The sequence below is a fragment of the Capra hircus genome, chromosome 9 (assembly GCF_001704415.2).
Source record: "Capra hircus breed San Clemente chromosome 9, ASM170441v1, whole genome shotgun sequence".
Taxonomy (NCBI): Eukaryota; Metazoa; Chordata; class Mammalia; order Artiodactyla; family Bovidae; genus Capra; species Capra hircus.
The window spans coordinates 6,091,488-6,111,218 of record NC_030816.1 but is presented as its reverse complement, the minus strand read 5'-3'; the positions used below and the strand labels follow the sequence as shown (position 1 = coordinate 6,111,218).

Below are 19,731 nucleotides of genomic sequence, written 5' to 3'. Positions count from 1 at the left end.
GACTTCTAACGGCTTTCTTCATTTTCTTCGACCTTCTGTGGCTTCATCATGTCTCGTTGTATATGTTTGCTTTGCTTTGTTTCCAGTTTGCTCCTTGGTGTGAGTTTTTCGTCTGGAGACTCATGACTTCAGTTTGGGAAACTTCTCACCCGTTATGCCTTTGCCTTCCTCCCAGTGTCTCTGTTCTCTGCTTCGGAAAGTCTGGTAAACATATGTGGATCCTGCAGTTAGCCACCGTGTCTCCTAACCTCTCCTTCACACTGTTTATCTCTTATTGCTGTTTGGTACATTCTGGGCGAGTTCCTCGGCACTCCGTGACGATTCATAATTTCTTCTGCTGTACCTGGTCTAGACTTTACCTTTTGAGTTCTTTTTAATTTCAAGGAGCCTGCTTTCATTTTCAGAACTTGCAGTTTTAAAAAGTTCAACTACCTGTTGATTTTTGCCGTGCACGGTTTGTGCTCTCGGCTGGTTCTCCTTTTCCATTGGGTTACCAGGTGATCCAGCTGCCTGCTGACTTGCGTCGCCTGCCACCCAGTGACCCCCCAGAATCCCCGCTGTGCCTTCCATCAAGCCACCACATGTGTCCCCTACCCCTTGCTGGTGCTTAGTTCAGCCCCCATCCAGTTGGATGCTGAAGGAGCCTCAGATGTGTGAATAAGATCTTTTTTGTTAAGCCATGGTTCTCTGCCTTCTTGGCCATTCTGCATTCAAACTAGATTAGCGTGAGGCTGCCCTGTCTAGGGGAGTGGGCAAGAACCCGTCTGCCTTGGAACCCCCTGCAGCCTGTCTGTCTCACTTCATCCTTCCCTTCTGCTCACAAGGTGGTTGAAGTATATCTGAGATCATCTGTGTACACCCCCAAGCCTTATTTCTCCCTTTTCTTCATTTTTATTCCTCAAAATCTTGGACGAACGCTTTGGGCTTCTCTTTTGATTCCTTTATACCATGACCTCCTGCTCTCTCCAGCCTCATGGCTAAGTGTTAGCAGTGTGATAAGACAGCCTGAAAGGTGGTGGGTCCTTCTGAAATTGTATGCCTGTTACTCTGTGTAACAGAAGCAGATGCCAGGGTTGCAGGGAATCTGGATATAAGGAATTGCGTTCAACCTCACGGCTCCATTGAATTTAATATATCATATTTGATAATTTACAGACTCATTAATAATGACAAATATGGCTGAATAGATATTAGTCACAAATATGGAAGTCTAGAATTTCAGGATTAAAAGGTGGTTATTTTACCTCTATACTCAAATAAAAATTGTTGCTATAAAAAGACTCATTAAGGCCTTATATATATTTTTTTAAATATAAACGTATTTATTTTAATTGGAGGTTAACTAGTTTACAATATTGTATTGGTTTTGCCATACATCAACATGAATCCGCCGCAGGTATGCACGTGTTCCCCATCCTGAATGCCCTCCCTCCTCCCTCCTCCCTCCTCCCTCCCCGTACCATCCCTCTGGGTTGTCCCCGTGCACCGGCCCCAAGCAGCCAGTATCCTGCTATGTGTTTTGTTGTATAACATTTGTCTAGCCATTCGGTCTATGAAATGCTCTCCCCAGTATCTCACTTGATCGTAAAGATGACCCTTTGAGTTAGGTGTCACTATCATCGACCAGAGAAAGAGACGGAGTCACATGATCAGGTCACTGTCCCAGACCACGCGGCTCCGAGCTAGGGAGCCGAGAGGGAAGTGGCGTCTGGACCCGCGTGTGTGCCGCGGAACCCCGCTGGCGCCAGGGTGAAGATCATCTGGGTTGTTCCTGCCTACCAGTTTGCTGTGTGCTTGTGTATAGAGTGATCTCGGGGAGTAGTTGCCAGAGAAACCAGCTTTGCTACAGTTGCGTCTCTTCCGTCTCCAGGCTTAGGCTCATTCATTCATCTGGAAGTATTAACATATTCAGTTATACCTGCCTTTTTTAGGGGGTGGAGGGGAGGTTTCCAGGTTTCTCTTTTTCAATAATTGGCATCCAAGACGAACAATATTAGGTCAGTTTAGAGAGTGATCAGTCATATTGCTGTCACAAATCCACTGCCTGGAAGCATATTGAACATAATGTCATTAATATCAGTTTAAGGGAAAAAAATTGTGGATAATATCAGTTTCAGGAAAAAAAAATTTACTGTCATTTAATGTCAGTAGAAGCTGTGTAGAGACTTCCCTGGAAGTCCAGTGGTTAGGACTCTGCGCTTTCAATGCAGGGAGGGTGGATTCAATCCGTGGTCAAGAAACTTAACATCCCACGTGGCCAAAAAACAAGTAGTAGCTATGTGCTGCTGCTTTAGAAGCCTGTCAGTTACAGGTAGAGGGTAGCCCAGATCAGATCTACTGAGTGGCCCGATAAGTAAGGATGAGAGCCCAGCGCTTCAGACAACACAGCGTCTGGTTGTGGCCACACGGGTCACATTGGTACCTGGGGAAGTGGGCAAAGCCAAATGGCTCGCCTGTTAGACTTTCTCAAGATTTCCCCGTCTCTAACTCAGCCGGCTGATGCAGCACAAGGCCTGTGAGCCAGACATCCTGCGCCAGAGAGTGGGGAGAGGAAAGAGCAGCTCTGTTTTCCTTGATGATAGAGAGGATTGCACGGATGAGGGGGAAAGGGGTTGGTGTGGAAACAGGAGAGAACTCCAGGGATCTGGGAGGTTCCGAAGAGAGAGAAATCCGTAAACTGGCTGACAGGTAGCCCCAGGGAAGAAGAGCTTACTGTGTTGTTTGCATTGAAGAAAAGGTTTTGTCTTTCTCAAAGACTTTATCTACTTCTGACCTGACTTTTACATATTACTTTATAACCCAAGCGTTTATTTATTAATAGTTTTTTGGCCGCGCTGTGCAGCTCACGTGATCTTAGTTCCTCTACCTGAGATTGAACGCAGCCCCTCCGCAGTGAAAGTGTGGAGTCCTAACCACTGGTCTGCCAGGGATTTTCCTGTAACCTAAGTGTTTAAATTTAATCTTACTTTATGTGGACTTTCCACATGTTCACATAGCTTAACTATTTTTAATCCCATAACATTAATAATTACATTGTTTATCTAAACATTTGTCTGTGATTTACTGATCCTGTGAGTTGTTTCCAATTATTTCATATTAGAGTACAAATAAAACGGTATTTTTACAAAGCTTCTTGTTTCTTTCTCTGACTCTTGGTTCCAAAATCAGAATTACTCCATCATTACATGATTAGTCCTCTGTGTCCTTTTTATATTGCCAGATTGTTCTTTGAAAATATATTGATTTACAGTGTCACCAACCCCAGCAAACAGTGGGTTTCAGGAGCTTTTAAATGTTTTTCTCATTTTATCAGACTAGGCATTACCACACAGCTGTTTTCTTCTCCTAAGCCGTGCGTTGCGTCAAACGTCAGTTCGCTATCTGTATTTTTTTGTCCTGGGAACTCTTCCTGTGTGTGTTAGTCTCTCAGCTGTGTCCGACTCCTTGTGACCCTTTGGAGTGTAGCCCCACCAGGCTTCTCTGTCCATGGAATTCTCCAGACGAGTACTGAAGTGGGTAGCCCTTCCATTCTCCAGGAGGTCCTCCCGACTCAAGGGTCAAACCTGGTTCTCCTGCATCGCAAGCAGATTCTTTAGCATCTGAGCCACTCCTCTGTTCTGCATGCTTTCTGCTAAGTCACTTCAGTTGTGTCCAACTCTTTGCGACCCTATGGACCGTAGCCCACTAGGCTCCTCTGTCCATGGGATTCTCCAGGCAAGAATACTGGAGTGGGTAGCCGTTCCCTTCTTCAGGGGCTCTTGAACCCTCGTCCCTAAGGTCTCCAGCACTGGGAGGCAGGTTCTTTACCACTAGCACCACTTGGGAAGCCCACTCTATCCCTGTGTTGTGTCAAATAGTTTTAATTTTCTGATTATTTGAAGTGTTTTCATCTTATTTATTGTCTAGCCAATAAAAATATATTGACATAATTGATTTGTCTTATAAATCTAAGTGTATTTATGGAGTCTGGAAAGGAGCTGTCACAAGAGTGGGCAGATGCTTCCCCGGGGGGATGGATCAAACTCTGGAAAGAAATCAGCTAGCGTGGCTGGGTGCTGGGCCGTTCCGCTGGGGCTGGGAGTGTGGGAGAGACCCTGGAGTTACTGATGGAAAAATGGGAATTCATGATAAATGTGTCAAGTCTTATCAGGAAATGGGCTAGAAATCAAAGCTAGCTGAGTATGGGGTGAAAATAACAATTTTGCGCTTGGCCTGGGCTTTTCCTGCTCTCATCTTAGGGAACAAAGTGACTATTGGCTCCCTGTTCTTCCCCCCGGTGGCAAGAGAAATCAATGAAAATTGCTTCAAGTGAATGTACATTGAGAACAGGGGCTCAGATCAGTTCTTGCAACAATTCTGGTGTAATATTAGAGCAGTTATGCAGATAAATGCTGTGTGTGTGTGTGTGTGTGTGTGTGTGTGTGTGTGTTTGTGTGTGTGTAAAACGTATCCTTTTACAAATTTACTTTTCCCTGGAAATTATCATTGGCTTATGTAGTCTTTTAATATGCATTTTCCAACTTAAATACAATTCACCCAAATATTTTCTTTTTAGTCTCCAGAGAATACAGAGGGCAAGGATGGATCCAAAGTAACTAAACAGGAGGTAAGTGTGTCTTTGACATCCTGTATTCAATTATTAACTGGAATTTCTAGTATTGTTATGACTGTCTGCATCTGAATGACTGCTCTTCTAAACTGGATTGTTGAGACTACGTAAACCAGAGATAGAAGTGTGGCTGTGTTTCCGCCCTTGGCCCGGGCAGATTTCAGTTAGGGGCACTCAGGAGGTGTTTTCCACTTACCATGTTTATGTTTCTACTTGTCCGTACTGCTGTCTGTTAAAGCAGATACTGAGAATTCCTTCTGGGCAAAGAGTGAGATAATAGGTAAATTCATCAAGGAGAACAAAGTCCGCCTTTCACAGTAAGGAAATGAAAGACTGTTGATTTAATAAATTCTCCACTCCAGTGAGTGAACTATAAATTACCGTTTGGGCTCTGAATATTTGCCTAAAAGCAGTCGTCTTTTAAAGTCAAAAACTACAAAAGATATGTAAAATGCCAGAATTTTGAAGTTTTTTACTTCTAACCAGGAAAATTCTTAGGTTTTGGGATAATTAGATAATAAGTCAAAGAAGCTCTGTGTGAAAATACAGAAAACTCCAAAAGGCTAGGAGCTTGGAAGAGATACTTGCCTTTGACCTTCCATGGCAATATCATGAGCTTCTAAAAGGAGACGAGCTAGAATGAGATGGTAGCTGTGATGATAGCCATTCCCTTTCGCACAGAGCCTTACAGTGTGTAGAAACACTGCAGCTCTTAACCCTTGAACTTACAAACTCAAAGGGGTCAGGAGAGAGACGAAAACACTATCTAGTTACAGAGTCTTTGATTGGGTGACTCTTATTGTGTTAATAATTCAGAGGTTGTCATGAGCGCAAAACCCCTACACATGATTTGTAAAAGGAAGTTCGTTCTGCCGAGTGGAAAATCTTCAACAGAATCTGTAAAGAAATACTTCAAAAGCAGAACAAACAGAGCTGCGTATAGCCAAGTCCCCGCCATGCATTTACCCAGTTTTCAGTGTCTAGCGGAGCTTGGGGGGTAAAACTGGCAATCCAAGGTCAAGTCACTAAGCAAATGGTGAAAGTGAAAGAGAAGTCGTGTCCGCCGCTTTGCGGCCGCATGGACTGTAGCCTGTCAGGCTCCTCCGTCCATGGGATTTTCCAGGCAAGAGTGCTGGGGTGGACTGCCATATGCAAGTCACTCAGTAGTATTCAACTCTTTGCAACCCCATGGACTGTACAGTCCATGGAATTCTCTAGGCCAGAATGCTGGAGTGGGTAGCCTTTCCCTTCTTCAGGGGATCTTCCCAACCCAGGGATCAAACCCAGGTCTCCCACATTGCAGGCAGAGTCTTTACCAGCTGAGCCACAAGGGAAGCCCAAACAAATGGTAGAACCAAACAAAAAAATGTTATACCAAAGTTCCAGTGCTTGAATTTTCTGGAAAATGGTGAAATATAATCTGTAGGACAATTGACTAAGTGTAATACGCCTTAATGTTTTTAGGTTTTGGCACAAATGCAGTTGGGTTTCTCCTTGGGGACTGCTATTTAAATTGATCTGTCAGAAAACCTAGAAACCATTACATACAACAGATCGTGGACAGTGAGAACTTTTCCCTCCTTTCAACACTAGAAGCAAGCTGGTTAGAATATATGGACAAGATTCTTGCTCATACAGTTGTCTTATGCATATTCTTTTAGCCTCAGAATTTTTACTACTTATATTTTTACATTATTATTTTTAATGTTTTATCTGATTGCATGTATTATCTTGCTGCTATCAGAAATCTTTCCTAGAAAAGACTCTTCCTATCATTTAAATCAGGATCAGATTAAAACTTACGATTTGTCTTCAGGACACCAACACAATTGTTTAAAAAGTGAAAACGTTGGTTAATTAGAAGTGCTTTGGGATAAGAACTGTTTAATCATATATTGATTGATTTTCCCTGCTGAATTGATGGGGTTTTCTAGTTATGTCACTGAGTGTGCCCAACCTAGTCTACAGTCAATAAATATCAGTTACAAAGGAGGATCCCCTTTTGAAAATCTTCTCCGTGGTATTTGAAGGTCATAGTGCAGAGTATAGTATCTGGACAATAAATGACCAAAGTGATAGGCTACAGTCATTACACTGGGCAGATTCCTAAGCCCTTTCACCTCCATTGTTTGAGCTGACCCTTAATTTAACCCTGGAACAAGGGGAGAGAGCACTTCGGGATTTCCATAGAGCTAGTTGGCCACGCACAGAGCCGACTCATTGGAAAAGATCCTGATGCTGGGGGAGATTGAGGGCAGGCGGGGAAGGGGGCGACAGAGGATGAGGTGGCTGAATGGCATCACTGACTCAGTGGACATGAGTTTGAGCAGACTCTGGGAGATGGTAAAGAATAGGGAAGCCTGATGTGCTGGAGTCCAGGGGGTTGCAAAGAGTCAGACACGGCTGACTTAATGACCGAACAACAGCAAGAGCATTCCTACCAAAGCAACCGAAAGATGTATGGAGACTTGATGCACCAGGCTGTGCAGATTGCGTAGTGACAAAGGAGCAAAAGTCTCTGCCTTCATGGAGCTTCCACTTAGAAGGGAGAAAGAGAGAGCAAATAAAATGATCAGAAATCTGCTATGAAGAAAAAGAAAGCAATCAGAGGGAGCAATTTATGTCAGAGAAGCACTGTTTTGGTCAACAGAGGCACAAGTTATTATCCCCATTTAACAAGAGTGAAAAAGGTTCTCAGAGAAATAACATACTTTTCCCTCACTTTGTCAGTTGCGGCACCAGGAAAGCCATCTGAGTCTTCTGACTCAAAATCCCCTGTCCTCATGCCACTTTTGGGGTCATTGTAAATCTGGTCATGGGACTTCGTGGTGGTCCAGTGCAGGGGGCCCGGGTTCAGTCCCTGGTCAGGAAGCTATAAGATCCCGCAATGCCACACGTCATGGCCCCAAAAAATCGAATCTGGTCACCCAGTGCCTTTTCTCTGTCTTCTCCGTCCTCCAGTCAAGACCCTGATACGCATCCTGCTCCACTTCTCAATTCTGCAAAGAAGGGAAATTCGACCTAGCTCTTCATTTGTTTTTGAAAGTTAAAAGCAACTTGACTTGTGGGCTTTGCTTGGAAGTGCATGGTGAAGCACAGAGGCATTAAGAAGTCTCATAAAAGTAAATGTACTTCTGAATTCCACTGGAATGGCCCATATGTTTTGAGCAGTGTTCAGCTAAGTCCAGTGATTCTACTTGTCCCTAGCTCTCCCAGGGAATTCTGTCATATTGAGATCAGACTTCTATGTTGCTTTTGCAGGACATTAAAGACTCCGTATCTTTCATAGTAGCCCTCACTATAATTTTGTCCAGCCTAGGGAGTTTGTCAGGTAAGCAGTCAATGCCTACTGAATAATTCCATTTTGTCCAGCACCTGTGTACCACAGTAACAAACCTTCACGTGGTTTCTATAACTCTTAACGACCCATCATTCTAAAAGCCTGCCTTTTTTCCCCTGAGAACTGCTCTTTCGGCCACTTTTCCTGCGGATTCACAATCAACAAATGGAGAGACTTTTTTTTTTTAATTGACGTATAGTTGATTTACCATATTGTGTTTCGGACACATAACAAAATGCTTTGGTGATACACATATATGTATATGTCAATATTCTTTTTTAAAATTCTTTCCACTATATTACAAGATATTGAATATAGTTCCTTGTGCTATGCAGTAAACCCTTGTTTATTGAAAGAAATTCCTAAATCTTTTTTTAAAATAGTAGTTCTGCCCCACAGTGTGAGTCTCAAATGAATACTTTGAATTCTAGTGTTTGAAAGAAGGGAGAAGAGCAGCCTGGTCTAGTATATATCCAGTAAATACAGTCCAGTCATTTATAGGGAGATTTGTGAAATGTGATGAAACTTTGCAGGAAGGTATACACACCTGCTGCAAAGTCAGTACTACTGACTGTGAGCGCAAGTTTGTTTGAGCCTCCCCTCTCTGCAGTGAGAAAGAGCATCTCTTAGGATGGTTTAAGAGAAGAATATTTAAGAGAAGTTTGGGGTTTTTTTTTTCCCCTCCCTGACATAGAAAGAAGAGCTGGTAAATTTTAGGCAGGAAGTCATAAAACCATTTTACTGTAAAATATATGCTTTTTCAATATGGCTCCATTTAGACAGCCTAGAAAGGCAGACTTTGTTTTGCATGCGTTTTCTAGACTTTTCATTTTGAAACTCTTGTGCTGGACCTGAATTATGAAAAGGTAGTGAGTCATTTGGATGGGAACAGCTGGCAGGCCAGTGCTCTGTTGGAACGCCTCTGGAAATCCCGGGGTGGGGGTGGGGTGTGACATCACTCTGCCTCTTCATGTGTTCCCTCTTGCTTGGAGAGGGAGGGGGCAGAGAACCGTCGAGTTGGGGAATTTTTCACAAGATCTGGCTTCCCTTCAGTGAGCTCTTACTCAGGACAGCTCGTTGGTTGATAGGGAGGCAATTGTAAATAATGGTTAACCTGTTGGCCCCTTTTCAGGCTCCAGACTGGATCCTAAGTAGCCAGTGGCCTTGGCACTGTTCCCTGCAAGTTCATTCTTGCTGTGCGTGTCTGGTGCTCACCCAGTCCAATCACTTCCATGTTTGCTGAGGGCCCCCGCGAGGCATCAGAGCTTCAGAAGTGCTAGAGAAGATGGTTCCGTGCAGAAGGGGCACAGACAAGGGGCAGGAGGGAGGGCCCACGTTGTGTGTCGCGCTGTGCACCCCCTGACCCTGTGCAGTGATGTATCTGCACAGTCTTCTGGCTCGACACTTCTGCCCGCCTACCTGAAGTCCAGCTCTGAGCTGTGCACACGAAACCAAGGTTAAAGTTATTCCTGGAGGCTCTGGCCTTTCATTTCCTTATGTAGTTTAAAGAAAGACGGCTTTAGCTTCTTCTGGCTATATTCAGCAAGAAAATTCTTCCGTGTCGAGATGGCAAGAAACACTCCAAGGCCCTTTGGTCTTGACCAGCTTACCCAGACTGACTTGAGAATTCCATGTCCTTGGAATTGTGACGCAGGTTCCTGCTGATGATTTGCGCTGACCGTCAAAAAGATTATTTGAGAACTTTAAGCTATTGTCATGAGGCAGAGTCCGCATAAGGCAGCAAATTAGGGAAAAGCTTGCGTTCCTTTTTTTTTTTTAATGAGTATTCTTGCATATCTACTGTATGTGAGGTGGTACACGGTTCTAGTAGAAATAGAGCTACGAACCGAAGAGAACGGGAGGAGTATTTGCTCCTGGAACACTTACAAAGAAAGGAAGTTGTAGAAAGTGAAATCCCTTGAGGCTCTGTCTTTGGCTGGTGAGGAGCAGAGTATCAGTTGTATGTGCGTTTTTCTGAAATATGTAGAGCATTTCTGCTCTTAGTAATTTTCTTTGCCATCTCCTTTGCTGTGAAGTTGCACCATCCTTAGGGAAGATTTCCTTGAAAAATTCTGATCTCAAGAGATTCTCTAAATTTGTAAACTTCCAAATGAAAAGAGCTTTATACTCTATTTAAATCTTTCAGCGATGTGCATTTCATAGATCAGTCATCGTGTTTATTTTGTTACAGGTAAAAGGAAGCTGTGGTTGCTAACTGCCTAAGATTTGTAGTCATTCTCTTTTCTAACATAGTAACCAGGGAGGGGACTCCTGCTACTTCGGTTTCTGCACAATTATATAAGTCTCTTTTTGTATAAGTGTATAAGCTTCGGTTCCGCTTGTAAGGAATGCGCGTCAGACTGGACTGGTTCTGAAATAGCGCCTCGGTGCTGCTGCAGCCCGTTTTATCACACAGTAGATGATGGTTTGGGTGGCAGCCTAAACACGTCCTCCCGGCCTTGCCCATGGCGCCCTCCCCTGCGAGAGGCCATTTCTTTGAACAGTGCACCTGCACCTCTTTACAGACACTTCTTCTGGAATGTTCCAGTGCGCAGGGCACTTGGGGTATGTTTAACTGTGCTCACGGGGGGTTGAGGTGGGGGATTAATAGGACTCATGCGTACTATTCTTTCAACAAAGTAAGACAGTAAGAATGAATTTTTTTAAAAAATCAGCCTGATTGTGCAAGATCACGAAGAATTATGTTTTGTGTTTCTTTTCCTTTGCAGCCCACCAGACGGTCAGCCAGGTTGTCAGCGGTGAGTACTTTGGGCCCCACTGTTGTTAGCTCTTACACACACATTCCTTCTGTCCGCGGCAGCAGAATGAAGACTAAGGTGGTGTTTCCTTTGAGCTTTGTTTAATTTCCTTTTTGGAAATTACCTGGGTCAGAATTTCGAGCAGGTTTGACAAGTGTTGCCAAGCAATTCACTTAATCAAATAGACTGGTGAAGAACAGTGGCCAGCCCAGCAAGCAAGCATACGAAGCCCAGGAAGTTGTTTGATATGGCTGGAGCTGTGCGATGAAGAGTGACGTTATTAGCAAAGCCCTCATCTCCTATTCTACACCTGATGTACCAAAGGAGACAAGAAGTCTTGATTCTGTCTCCACGAGAAAGAGAAAATCCATACCTTAGTCAGAATGTTCTGGAAGTCCTCTGAATCCATAGACTGTCGCCTTACTTCAGAAGCAGAGAATCTTTTTTTTAAAGGAACCATTTCCAGTCTGCCACCTGGGGTCTCCCTCTCCAGGCGAAGCCCAAGGAAGGGTCGTGGGTTGAGAGCATTGAAGCTGGGATGGGCAGTGATCAAGCCTTGACAAGACTGTGCCCCAGCCCTCCTCACCCTGCCGTGCTCCTGGCTGAATCTGGTGCTCCTCCCACCCAGCCTGCTGGTGTGCCCTGCCTCCTCCTGCTGAGACCGGTCAGCCTGGCTCTCTGGAGGGGACGTGCGCTGCCCACTGAGATGCAGGGGGAAAGGCATTGACCTCTTGGCTCACAGCCCATACTAGATGGCACTGGGACCTTCAGGGGAGCCTGGCTTTCTTCTCAGCCCACACCTGTGCCTGGCACAATGCAGGGAATCCAAGCTGAAATGGATATTGGAAACTTTTCACAAATTAAAAAAATATATATCAGTTTCTGGCTTTTCTTCTCAATATATTTTTGCTAAACTTGTTTCACAAATTTAAAAGAAAAGGAAAGAAATAGGTATTGGAACCATTCTCAAGTTGGGAAGTATAGCCGGGTTTAGGTTGGGTTGAGCCAGTGTTCCGCATGTGTGCGTGCTAAGTCACTTCGGGCGTGTCTGACTCTTTGTGACCCCGTGGACTGCAGCCCCCCAGGCTCCTCTGTCCACGGGTGCTCCAGACAAGAACACTGGAGTAGGTTGCCATTTTCTCCTCCAAGGGATCTTCCTGACCCAAGGATCACGTCTCCTGTGTCTCCTGCGTTGGTAGGCAGGTTCTTTACCACTAGCGCCACATGAGGCCCAACCTAAGAAGCAACATCAGAGTCACCTGGAAGGTTAAGACCTGGGAGGTGTGTTTGTGTGTGTACGTAGTTAATCCAGATTCTGCTACAATACCAATACAATACACCAACACAAAAGGTGTTATGCTTGTCCAATGGTGTGATTTTCACTGTGGTTGAAAAGCTATGTCTTAACTCTTTTAGATTTCACTGTAGATTATGCTGAAAGCTGTTGTATTGCATGGATATCTATCTTATCAAGGGCGAGGGGGCAGACCTTTAAGTTAAAAACCAAAATATAAAACAAGGCCTTTCCTGAGCACCAGGGTCCAGCAATATAATACCTTCCACTGACATCATGGCCCGCGGTGCTGACGCAGAGCCTCGGAAGCCAGTGGGATTACAGACTACAAAAACATCACCATTTCCTGTCCCATTAAAACACCAATACTGAGTTTAGGAGGAAAAGGTCCATTTTGCTGTAAATTGAGAAAACAAGGACATGTTAGTACAGTGTATCAAAGCCTGAAGTGAAATGTTTTATATCCTGAAAATTTAGGATCTATGCAAGCTGATATATTTGGGGAGCAAATTTATGGTGGTCAGAAGATAAAGGAAAACAGCCCCTGCTTTTCAAGCTCAATTTCCTTTTTTTATTTGAGAGGTTATGTCCAACGACCAGTCTTCTGGAATTGAAGTGATTATAATTTCAGTTTATGACCTTGATGGAAAGGGCCAGATTCGGTATGGTCCTGGACACCTGGAGGCACTGGCGAAACAAGTGTTTTTCTCCATGGGGGGTGGGGGTGGGGTGGGGGAGTGAAGGAGGTACTCTGGGCAGTGTTTTCTATTTAAAAACCATGCTCCCTGGTGCCAGGAGAGAGGTATAATTTTTTCCTAGCTCCATGAGAGAGAAATATTTGCCCTAAGATAGCTTTAGAAAAACCACAGGTTTAAACTTCCCCCGGGTCTCTTTGTACCCATCTCAGGTCCTTAGGAAGCAGCCAGGCTGAAGGCTTGTGTGGAGGGGCCTGGGGCCCCAGGGCAGGGGGGCTCTGCTTCCAGGAATGGGGAGAAACACACAAGGCAAGAAAAAAAAGAAGTCGCCTGGTGGGCCCTTTAGCTAATAAGGTCTGTGAAAGATCTTGAACTTTGGGAGCTAACAGTATACCTTGTGGGCTTCCCAGGAGGCGCTAGTGGTAAAGAACCCTCCTGCCAGTGCAGGAGATAAAAGAGACACAGGTTCGATCCCTGGGTTGGGAAGATCCCCTGGAGGAGGACGCAGCAACCCACTCCAGTATTCTTGCCTGGAGAATTCCACGAACAGAGGAGTCTGGTGGGCTACAGTCCATAGGGTCACAAAGAGTTGGACACGGCTGAAGTGACTGAGCGTGCACACACCGAACATTGCATCATTATAATTGTGTTCCTAACAACAGACTCTAGGGAGCCCAGGGTCTGGGTGGCCAGGAGATTCTGTTCACCTTGAACTGGCCTTGGAAGAGAAAAGTAGGAAGAAGCTCAAGCTCAGACAGGCATTTGAAACCCACATCAGAGGTGGGAGAATTTGGAACTGGTTTTGGAATACTTCATGGGCGGCTCTCTCCGTTCCCACATGGGCTTCGCCTGTGACGGTGCTAGGATTTCTAGACTGTTTGGAAGGCCGGTGTGAACCAAATTCACAGAGTCATTTGGCCGAGGGCCTGAGTCGTTCCTCTTGCTGCATTGCTGTGATAAAAGGAAATAAAGAGACATCAGACAGAAGCTTAAACGTGTTCCCGGAGAGTTATTCTGGCCCAGGGAATGGTGAATTGACTTCCAGATCTCACCTGTCGTCGACTTGAGAGCCCAGGATGAAACTAGTCATGAAATGCGGAGGTCTTTTTGCTGGTGCTGAAAATAGGACATTTTTTTCTTTTGAAATGAACGTCATAGTCAAAATGGACTGTTGTCTTTGGCGGTCTTGTTGCTCTTTCTTTTGGTGCTGAGGGTTGTCTTTTTCAGTATTTGTATAACTTCATTTATCTTTGCAGAAACCTGCTCCCCCCAAACCTGAACCTAAACCAAGAAAAACATCTGCTAAGGTAAGAGGTGCTCCCTCCCCCGCTTTCGCTTTTTCAACAGTGAATGAATTATAATTCCATATCCCAGAGTCATCCAAGGAAAGATCACATTTAATGATTCAGGCTCAGTGCCTGGACCAGAAAACTCACCCGAGCTGGAGACAGGCTTTCTCAAAAAGCAGAGAGCACAGTTCTTACACTTTACTGGGAGTCTGTTTTCCGTTTGGTCCGTGCAGCAAAGGGAGTCAGAGCGTATGCTGCTCTGAGAAGCCTCACGTCCAAGGTGGAGTTTGGTAGCTGCCTCATGAGACACGCAGTTCAGATGGTTCTCTGGAACAGTGAGCCTGGGCCTGCTGCCAACAGCTGGTGGAGGACTTGTGGGGGCTTCTGGCTTCCTAGAACTGGTCTTAGGAGGCCAGTCTGCTGACTAATAATTAATCAATACTACCAAATAATTAAGGCTTGCTTGGTAGCTCAGACGGTAAAGAGTCTGCCTGCAGTGCAGCTAAGTGTCGGTGAAAGGCGCTCAGTCGTGTCTGACTCTGTGACACCATGGACTATACAGTCCATGGAATTCTTCAGCCCAGAATATGGAGTGGGTAGCCTTGCCCTTCTCCAGGGGATCTTCCCAACCCAGGGATCAAACCCAGGTCCCCTGCATTGCAGGTGGATTCTTTATCAGCTGTGCCACCAGGGAAGCAGGAGACCTGGGTTTGATCCCTGGGTTAGGAAGATCCCCTGGAGAAGGAAATGGCAACCCACTCCAGTATTCTTGCCTGGAGAATCCCATGGACAGAGGAGCCTGACAGGCAACACCCCACGGGGTTATACAGAGTCAGACATGACTGAGCGCCTAACACACACAGTAATAATAACAACACACAGCAAATAATGAATACAAGCAGTTACATAGCCCTTGTCGTGTGTGCGTGTGTGGTCAGTCGCTTCAGTCGTGTCCAGCTCTTTGTGACCCCATGAACTGTAGCCTGCCAGACTCCTCTGTCCAGGGGGATTCTCCAGGCAAGAATACTGGAGTGGGTTGCCATTTCCTTCTCCAAGGGATCCTCCCAACCCAGGGGTTGAATCCATATTCACCTCCAGCTCCTCCATTGCAGGCAGATGCTTTACCCACTAAGCCACCTGGAAAGCCTCTTGTCCTATGTCAGACCCTCATCCTATGCATGGGCCTCCCTGGTGGCTCAGCAGGTAAAGAATCCCCCTGCAATGCAAGAGGCCTGGGTTGGGAAGATGCCCTGGAGAAGGGAAAGGCTACCCGCTCCAGTATTCTGGCCTGGAGAATTCCATAGACTGTGTAGTCCATGGGGTCACAAAGAGTCAGACATGACTGAGTGCCTTTCACTTTCATCTTACGGATAGACACTCACATCAGTCCTACTAAGGTAGGGATACGTTGCAGAATTATCGGGGGTAGGAAGTGTACCCCCAAATGGCCTTTCTTTACTTTGCCCTTCAGAGCGTCACCCCTTGTTGTGTGTGCATTGTTTGAAATGATGTGTATCGAGGTGTGAAAAGGCGATTGTGAAGCGGAACTCATTTTTGTGGCTTTGGTCTCTTTTTTGGGGGGGATCCACGCCTCATGGCCTGTGGGATCTGGAATCTTAGTTCCCAAACCAGGGATGGAGCCTGGGCCCCCTGCTTTGGGAGCACATTAGAGTCTTAACCACTGGACCACCAGGGCAGTCCCAGCTTGGTCTTAAAATCGGGATTTTTTCTTCCTCTGGGCCTTCCTTCTCAGGGGCTCTCCCAGCTTTTAGCCCCAGGTCCTCACGTGCAGCGGTTCCTCTCGCTGGGTCTGCCCTGACTTCACTGTGTCCCCCTGCAGCTGCTCTCCCCACGTCAGGACCGCTTCTCACTGCATCAAGAGAGGATGCTCACCAGACACACACTTGAGGAGAGGTCAAAGTCCGGTGGATTTCCTGAGTTGCCTGTTTCATTTTCACGGGAGCCTCCATGTAACCCCCTCAAAGCTCAGCAGAACCGGGTCCCCTTTTTCCCCTGAGAGCCAGCCCTCCCCCTTGTTTGTGCTTCCCCTTGCGTTTGGATGGAGGCCGGCTGAGTTGACGCAGCCTCCCACCCTGTCTCACACACTCTGTCTCCTTGTGCTTTGATCCTCTGTTAGAAAGAACCGGCAGCAAAGGTTAGCAAAGGTGTTAGAGGGAAGAAGGAGGAGAAGCAGGACGCTGGAAAGGAAGGTCCCGCAGCACCGTCTGAAAATGGTGACACTAAAGCTGAAGAGGTACTTTCCCCAGACACCTCCCGCTGATTGAATCAGTGTCATGAAAGCAGTCGCTGGACCCTTCAGCCAGTGGCCGCCCGTTCATAATGTGTCTCTTTACTGCCCGTAATGTGATTGCAGATCCGCATCTCTCGCTCAACTGTTAATGTCTCAGCCTCCAGAGGTACCCCACCCGGCACACTGTCAGTAAAGGGGCAGATTGAAACAGTGAGAGTTAAGGGTACAGTAGACAGTTCTGCACGTTTGCAGTGACTAGCGTCAGATAGTAGTGTGGTGTTCTTTTTCTTTAATCGTGAACCGCGGGAGCCCCGCAGGCAAAGCTTTTGTGGTCGTTTGCAAAGCAGAAAGCAGCAAATGCAGCCAAGTGTTTGTGTCATATATCCCTGCCTTGTCTGTTTTTACACCCAGAGTTGAACTTGGTTTTGCAGTAGAGCCGCTAAAAGCAGACGTTCCAAACTGTGCATGTTGCTCGGGTGGAGTCTTCTTTGGCTTATGGTAGTTTTAATAGTAACTCTGTCTTTTTTGTCTTCCTTTCTTTTTTTCACAGGCACAGAAAACTGAATCTGTAGCTAACGAGGGAGAATGAATGGTCATGAAAATTGGGGTTGATTTTATGTACCTCTTGGGACAACTTTTAAAAGCTATTTTTACCGAGTATTTTGTAAATGCTAATTTTTTAGGACTCTACTAGTTGGCATACAAAAATATATAAGGATGGACATTTTACCTTCTCATAGTCGTGCTTTTTGGAAATTTCCATCATCCTTGAGTAAAATAAATACCAGTTTAATATTGGAAGCTGTCTATAAAATTGATTTCAGTATTCCATGCTCTCGCTTTAAAATTTTAGTCCTGTGCATTCTGTGGTGCTTTTACTGTGCATATTTGAATTTTTTCATGCCGTTTTTCTAGAGCAATAATCAGTGGTGCTTTTGTACGTAGGTTTTATGTGATTTTAATGAAACATGGATAGTTGTGGCCACCTGCTGATTATTTGTGGTTTAAAATAAAAGGTTTTCCTGCCTGCAAAATACCTGCCTTAGTAGTGTCTTTGCTCAATTTAGGCAGTTTCGTTTTCTTGTTGCAGAAGATGGAAAGAATTTGTACAGTCTGTCCCATGCTGGTCCCTCTAATAATTCATATAGGGTTGTTTCTTAATTTTCTGGCCTTTAAAAATGTTATTTTAATAGACTCATCTGTGAGTGCCAGTGTAGAATTATTTCTAATATCCTTAATACCAGAAGTGGCCAGCAGTAGTCAACCATATAATAACACTTAACGCAACATTGTTTTGTTGAAATCCTTATAAATAGAATGGCATTCTGCTAAACCAGAACTAGTGAAAAACCGTAAACTCAGCCTCATCCTTGAAAATGTTCCCACTTTCAAAAAAAACTAAGTCGTGCTGTGTTGTGCTAAGTCACTTCAGTCGTGTCCAACTCTGTGACCCTAGGGACAGTAGCCCACCGGGCTCCTCTGTCCCTATGGATTCTCCAGGCAAGAACACTGGAATGGGTTGTCATTTTCTGCTCCAGGGGATCTTCCTAACCCAGGAATGGAACCCATGTTACTTAGATATCCTGCATTGACAGGCAGGCTCTTTACCACTAGTGCCACCTGGGAAGCCAGTACTAAGTTACATTCATGTTGAAATACTTCCCCATTCATTGAGAATTTCACAGTTTTGGACGCTCTTTACCCAAGTGGCCACTTCTGGGAAAGGAGTTAAACGTGATCTTTGAATAGCATCTGTCTTAGTCTGTTCAAGCTGCTGTAACAAAATACCACTGATTGGGTGGCTTATAAACAGCAGAAATTTCTTTCTCACAGTTCTGGAGGCTGGAAGTCAGATCAAGTGCCAGCAGGATTGAGTGAGGCCCCCCTCAGATCTGAGACTTCTCACTGTGTCCACACATGGGGCAAGGTGCTGGGGATCTCTCTTTTATAAGCACTGATGCCATTCACAGGGGCTCCAGCCTCATGAATTAAGCCTCCCCTCCTACTACCAGCATCTTTGAGAGTTGAAACTTCAGCATAGGAACTTGAGGGGGACACAGGCATTCAGGCCATAGCAATGTCTTTTTGTTTCTGGAAGGACAGAGGTGCAGAAGAGCTGTTTTCTAAATGCAAATTTGTTTGCATTCCTAAGAAGTTGGGTAACTGCATGAACACCTCCAGAAAGGCTGAAATCTGCGGATTCCTCTTGGATGAAGAAATGGAGAATAGTTATTGCCTGGGCTGCTCTGGGACTCTTGCTCAAAGGCTGTTGTTCCTAGGGCCCTCCATGCTTTTCTCATCAACAAAAACAAGCTCCCTCCTCCAAGGTATAATTTCAGGACTCAGAATTTACACCTGTGTTGTTGTCCCAAGTTTGGCATTAAATCTCCTGCAGGTAGGAACCGTATTATATGGAGGATAATCTCATGTATAGTTTCTTTGGTTTCTGATTATGAAATGTACCTTGACTGATGAGTGTTAGATATGCCAAGAACTTTTACCCCAAAGGAAAATAGCTGGTATCCTATGATCACTTGACAAAAATATTTTCATCATGGCAGTTAATACACAGTTGAAGTACATTTCTGGCTAGCTTCCAGTTCCAAAGTGAAGTAGAAAGTTCATAGGTTTACATTTAATTTCTAAAGTGCTGCTGGTGATCTTTCTTTTAAAAAAGAAGATTACAAAGATACATAAAGTCAAACTCCTCCTTTTTCCCCTTCATATCTCCCAGAGATAATCACTGTCCCATGATTTTCTCTATTTTACTGTGTATATGTGCATATATAAGCACTTGTGTGTGCATGTGTACATATGTGCATATAATTTTAAAAGAAGGAATCATACTATGCATTCTATTTGGAATTGAATTCAACCAATAAATTGTACTGGGTATAAAGATTATCTCTAACAGTGCAGTATCGCCAGTAGTACTGCAGTAAACATTCTTGTACACAAAGTTTTGCCTACTTACATATTTCAACTCAAATAATTTCCTAGGAATGGAATGTCTGAATCAAAGGGAATATACATTCGATGTTCTTGCTGTGGCCAAAAAAATGGCCCCTATCCACTTCCATCAACAGGGTATAAATGCCATTTCTTCCTGGATTTGTCAACACCCTTATTTTGGTTAGTCTCATGAATGAAACATACGCTGTACTGTTTTAGTTTTTAGTTTATTACCAGTAAAACAGCTTTTCCTATGTTTAGTGTCGCTTCAATTTTTTCTATGAATTGTGGTGTTTTTCTCTGAGGGAATCAGTGTGTTTTAAGTCCTTATTTGCCATGGCCGCTGCTGTCGTTACTTTTTATTCAAACACAAAGATCAGGGGTTCTGTAGGCCCCTGGTTTACGTCTCTTAAAGTTCTGGGTATTATTACTGCCACATTGACAAAGCAAGGGAGTACTGTCGAGCAGACAGCTACCCAAATAGGAAGCCCGCATTGCTCCCCAAGAACTTGACCAAAGGGTGTGCTGCCAAGGGGATGAGT

At 44.8% G+C, this 19,731-nt stretch overlaps 1 protein-coding gene across 8 annotated transcripts in view; it reads left to right on the top strand.

Moving 5' to 3' along the window:
- Positions 1 to 17,273, top strand: part of HMGN3 (high mobility group nucleosomal binding domain 3) — a 34,356-nt gene extending 17,083 nt beyond the window's left edge. Inside the window, exons 2-8 of one of the 8 annotated variants that reach the window (XM_018052893.1) lie at positions 4,556 to 4,606; positions 10,679 to 10,708; positions 13,954 to 14,004; positions 15,827 to 15,900; positions 16,124 to 16,240; positions 16,361 to 16,447; positions 16,788 to 17,273. In XM_018052893.1, the coding sequence (XP_017908382.1) occupies positions 4,556 to 4,606; positions 10,679 to 10,708; positions 13,954 to 14,004; positions 15,827 to 15,900; positions 16,124 to 16,240; positions 16,361 to 16,430 (393 nt within the window). In that variant the 3' untranslated portion in view covers positions 16,431 to 16,447; positions 16,788 to 17,273. Of the gene's footprint in view, positions 1 to 4,555; positions 4,607 to 10,678; positions 10,709 to 13,953; positions 14,005 to 15,826; positions 15,901 to 16,123; positions 16,241 to 16,360 lie in introns of all 8 variants that reach the window. The other 7 variants (XM_018052892.1, XM_018052895.1, XM_018052896.1 and 4 more) reach the window with 7 other exon arrangements.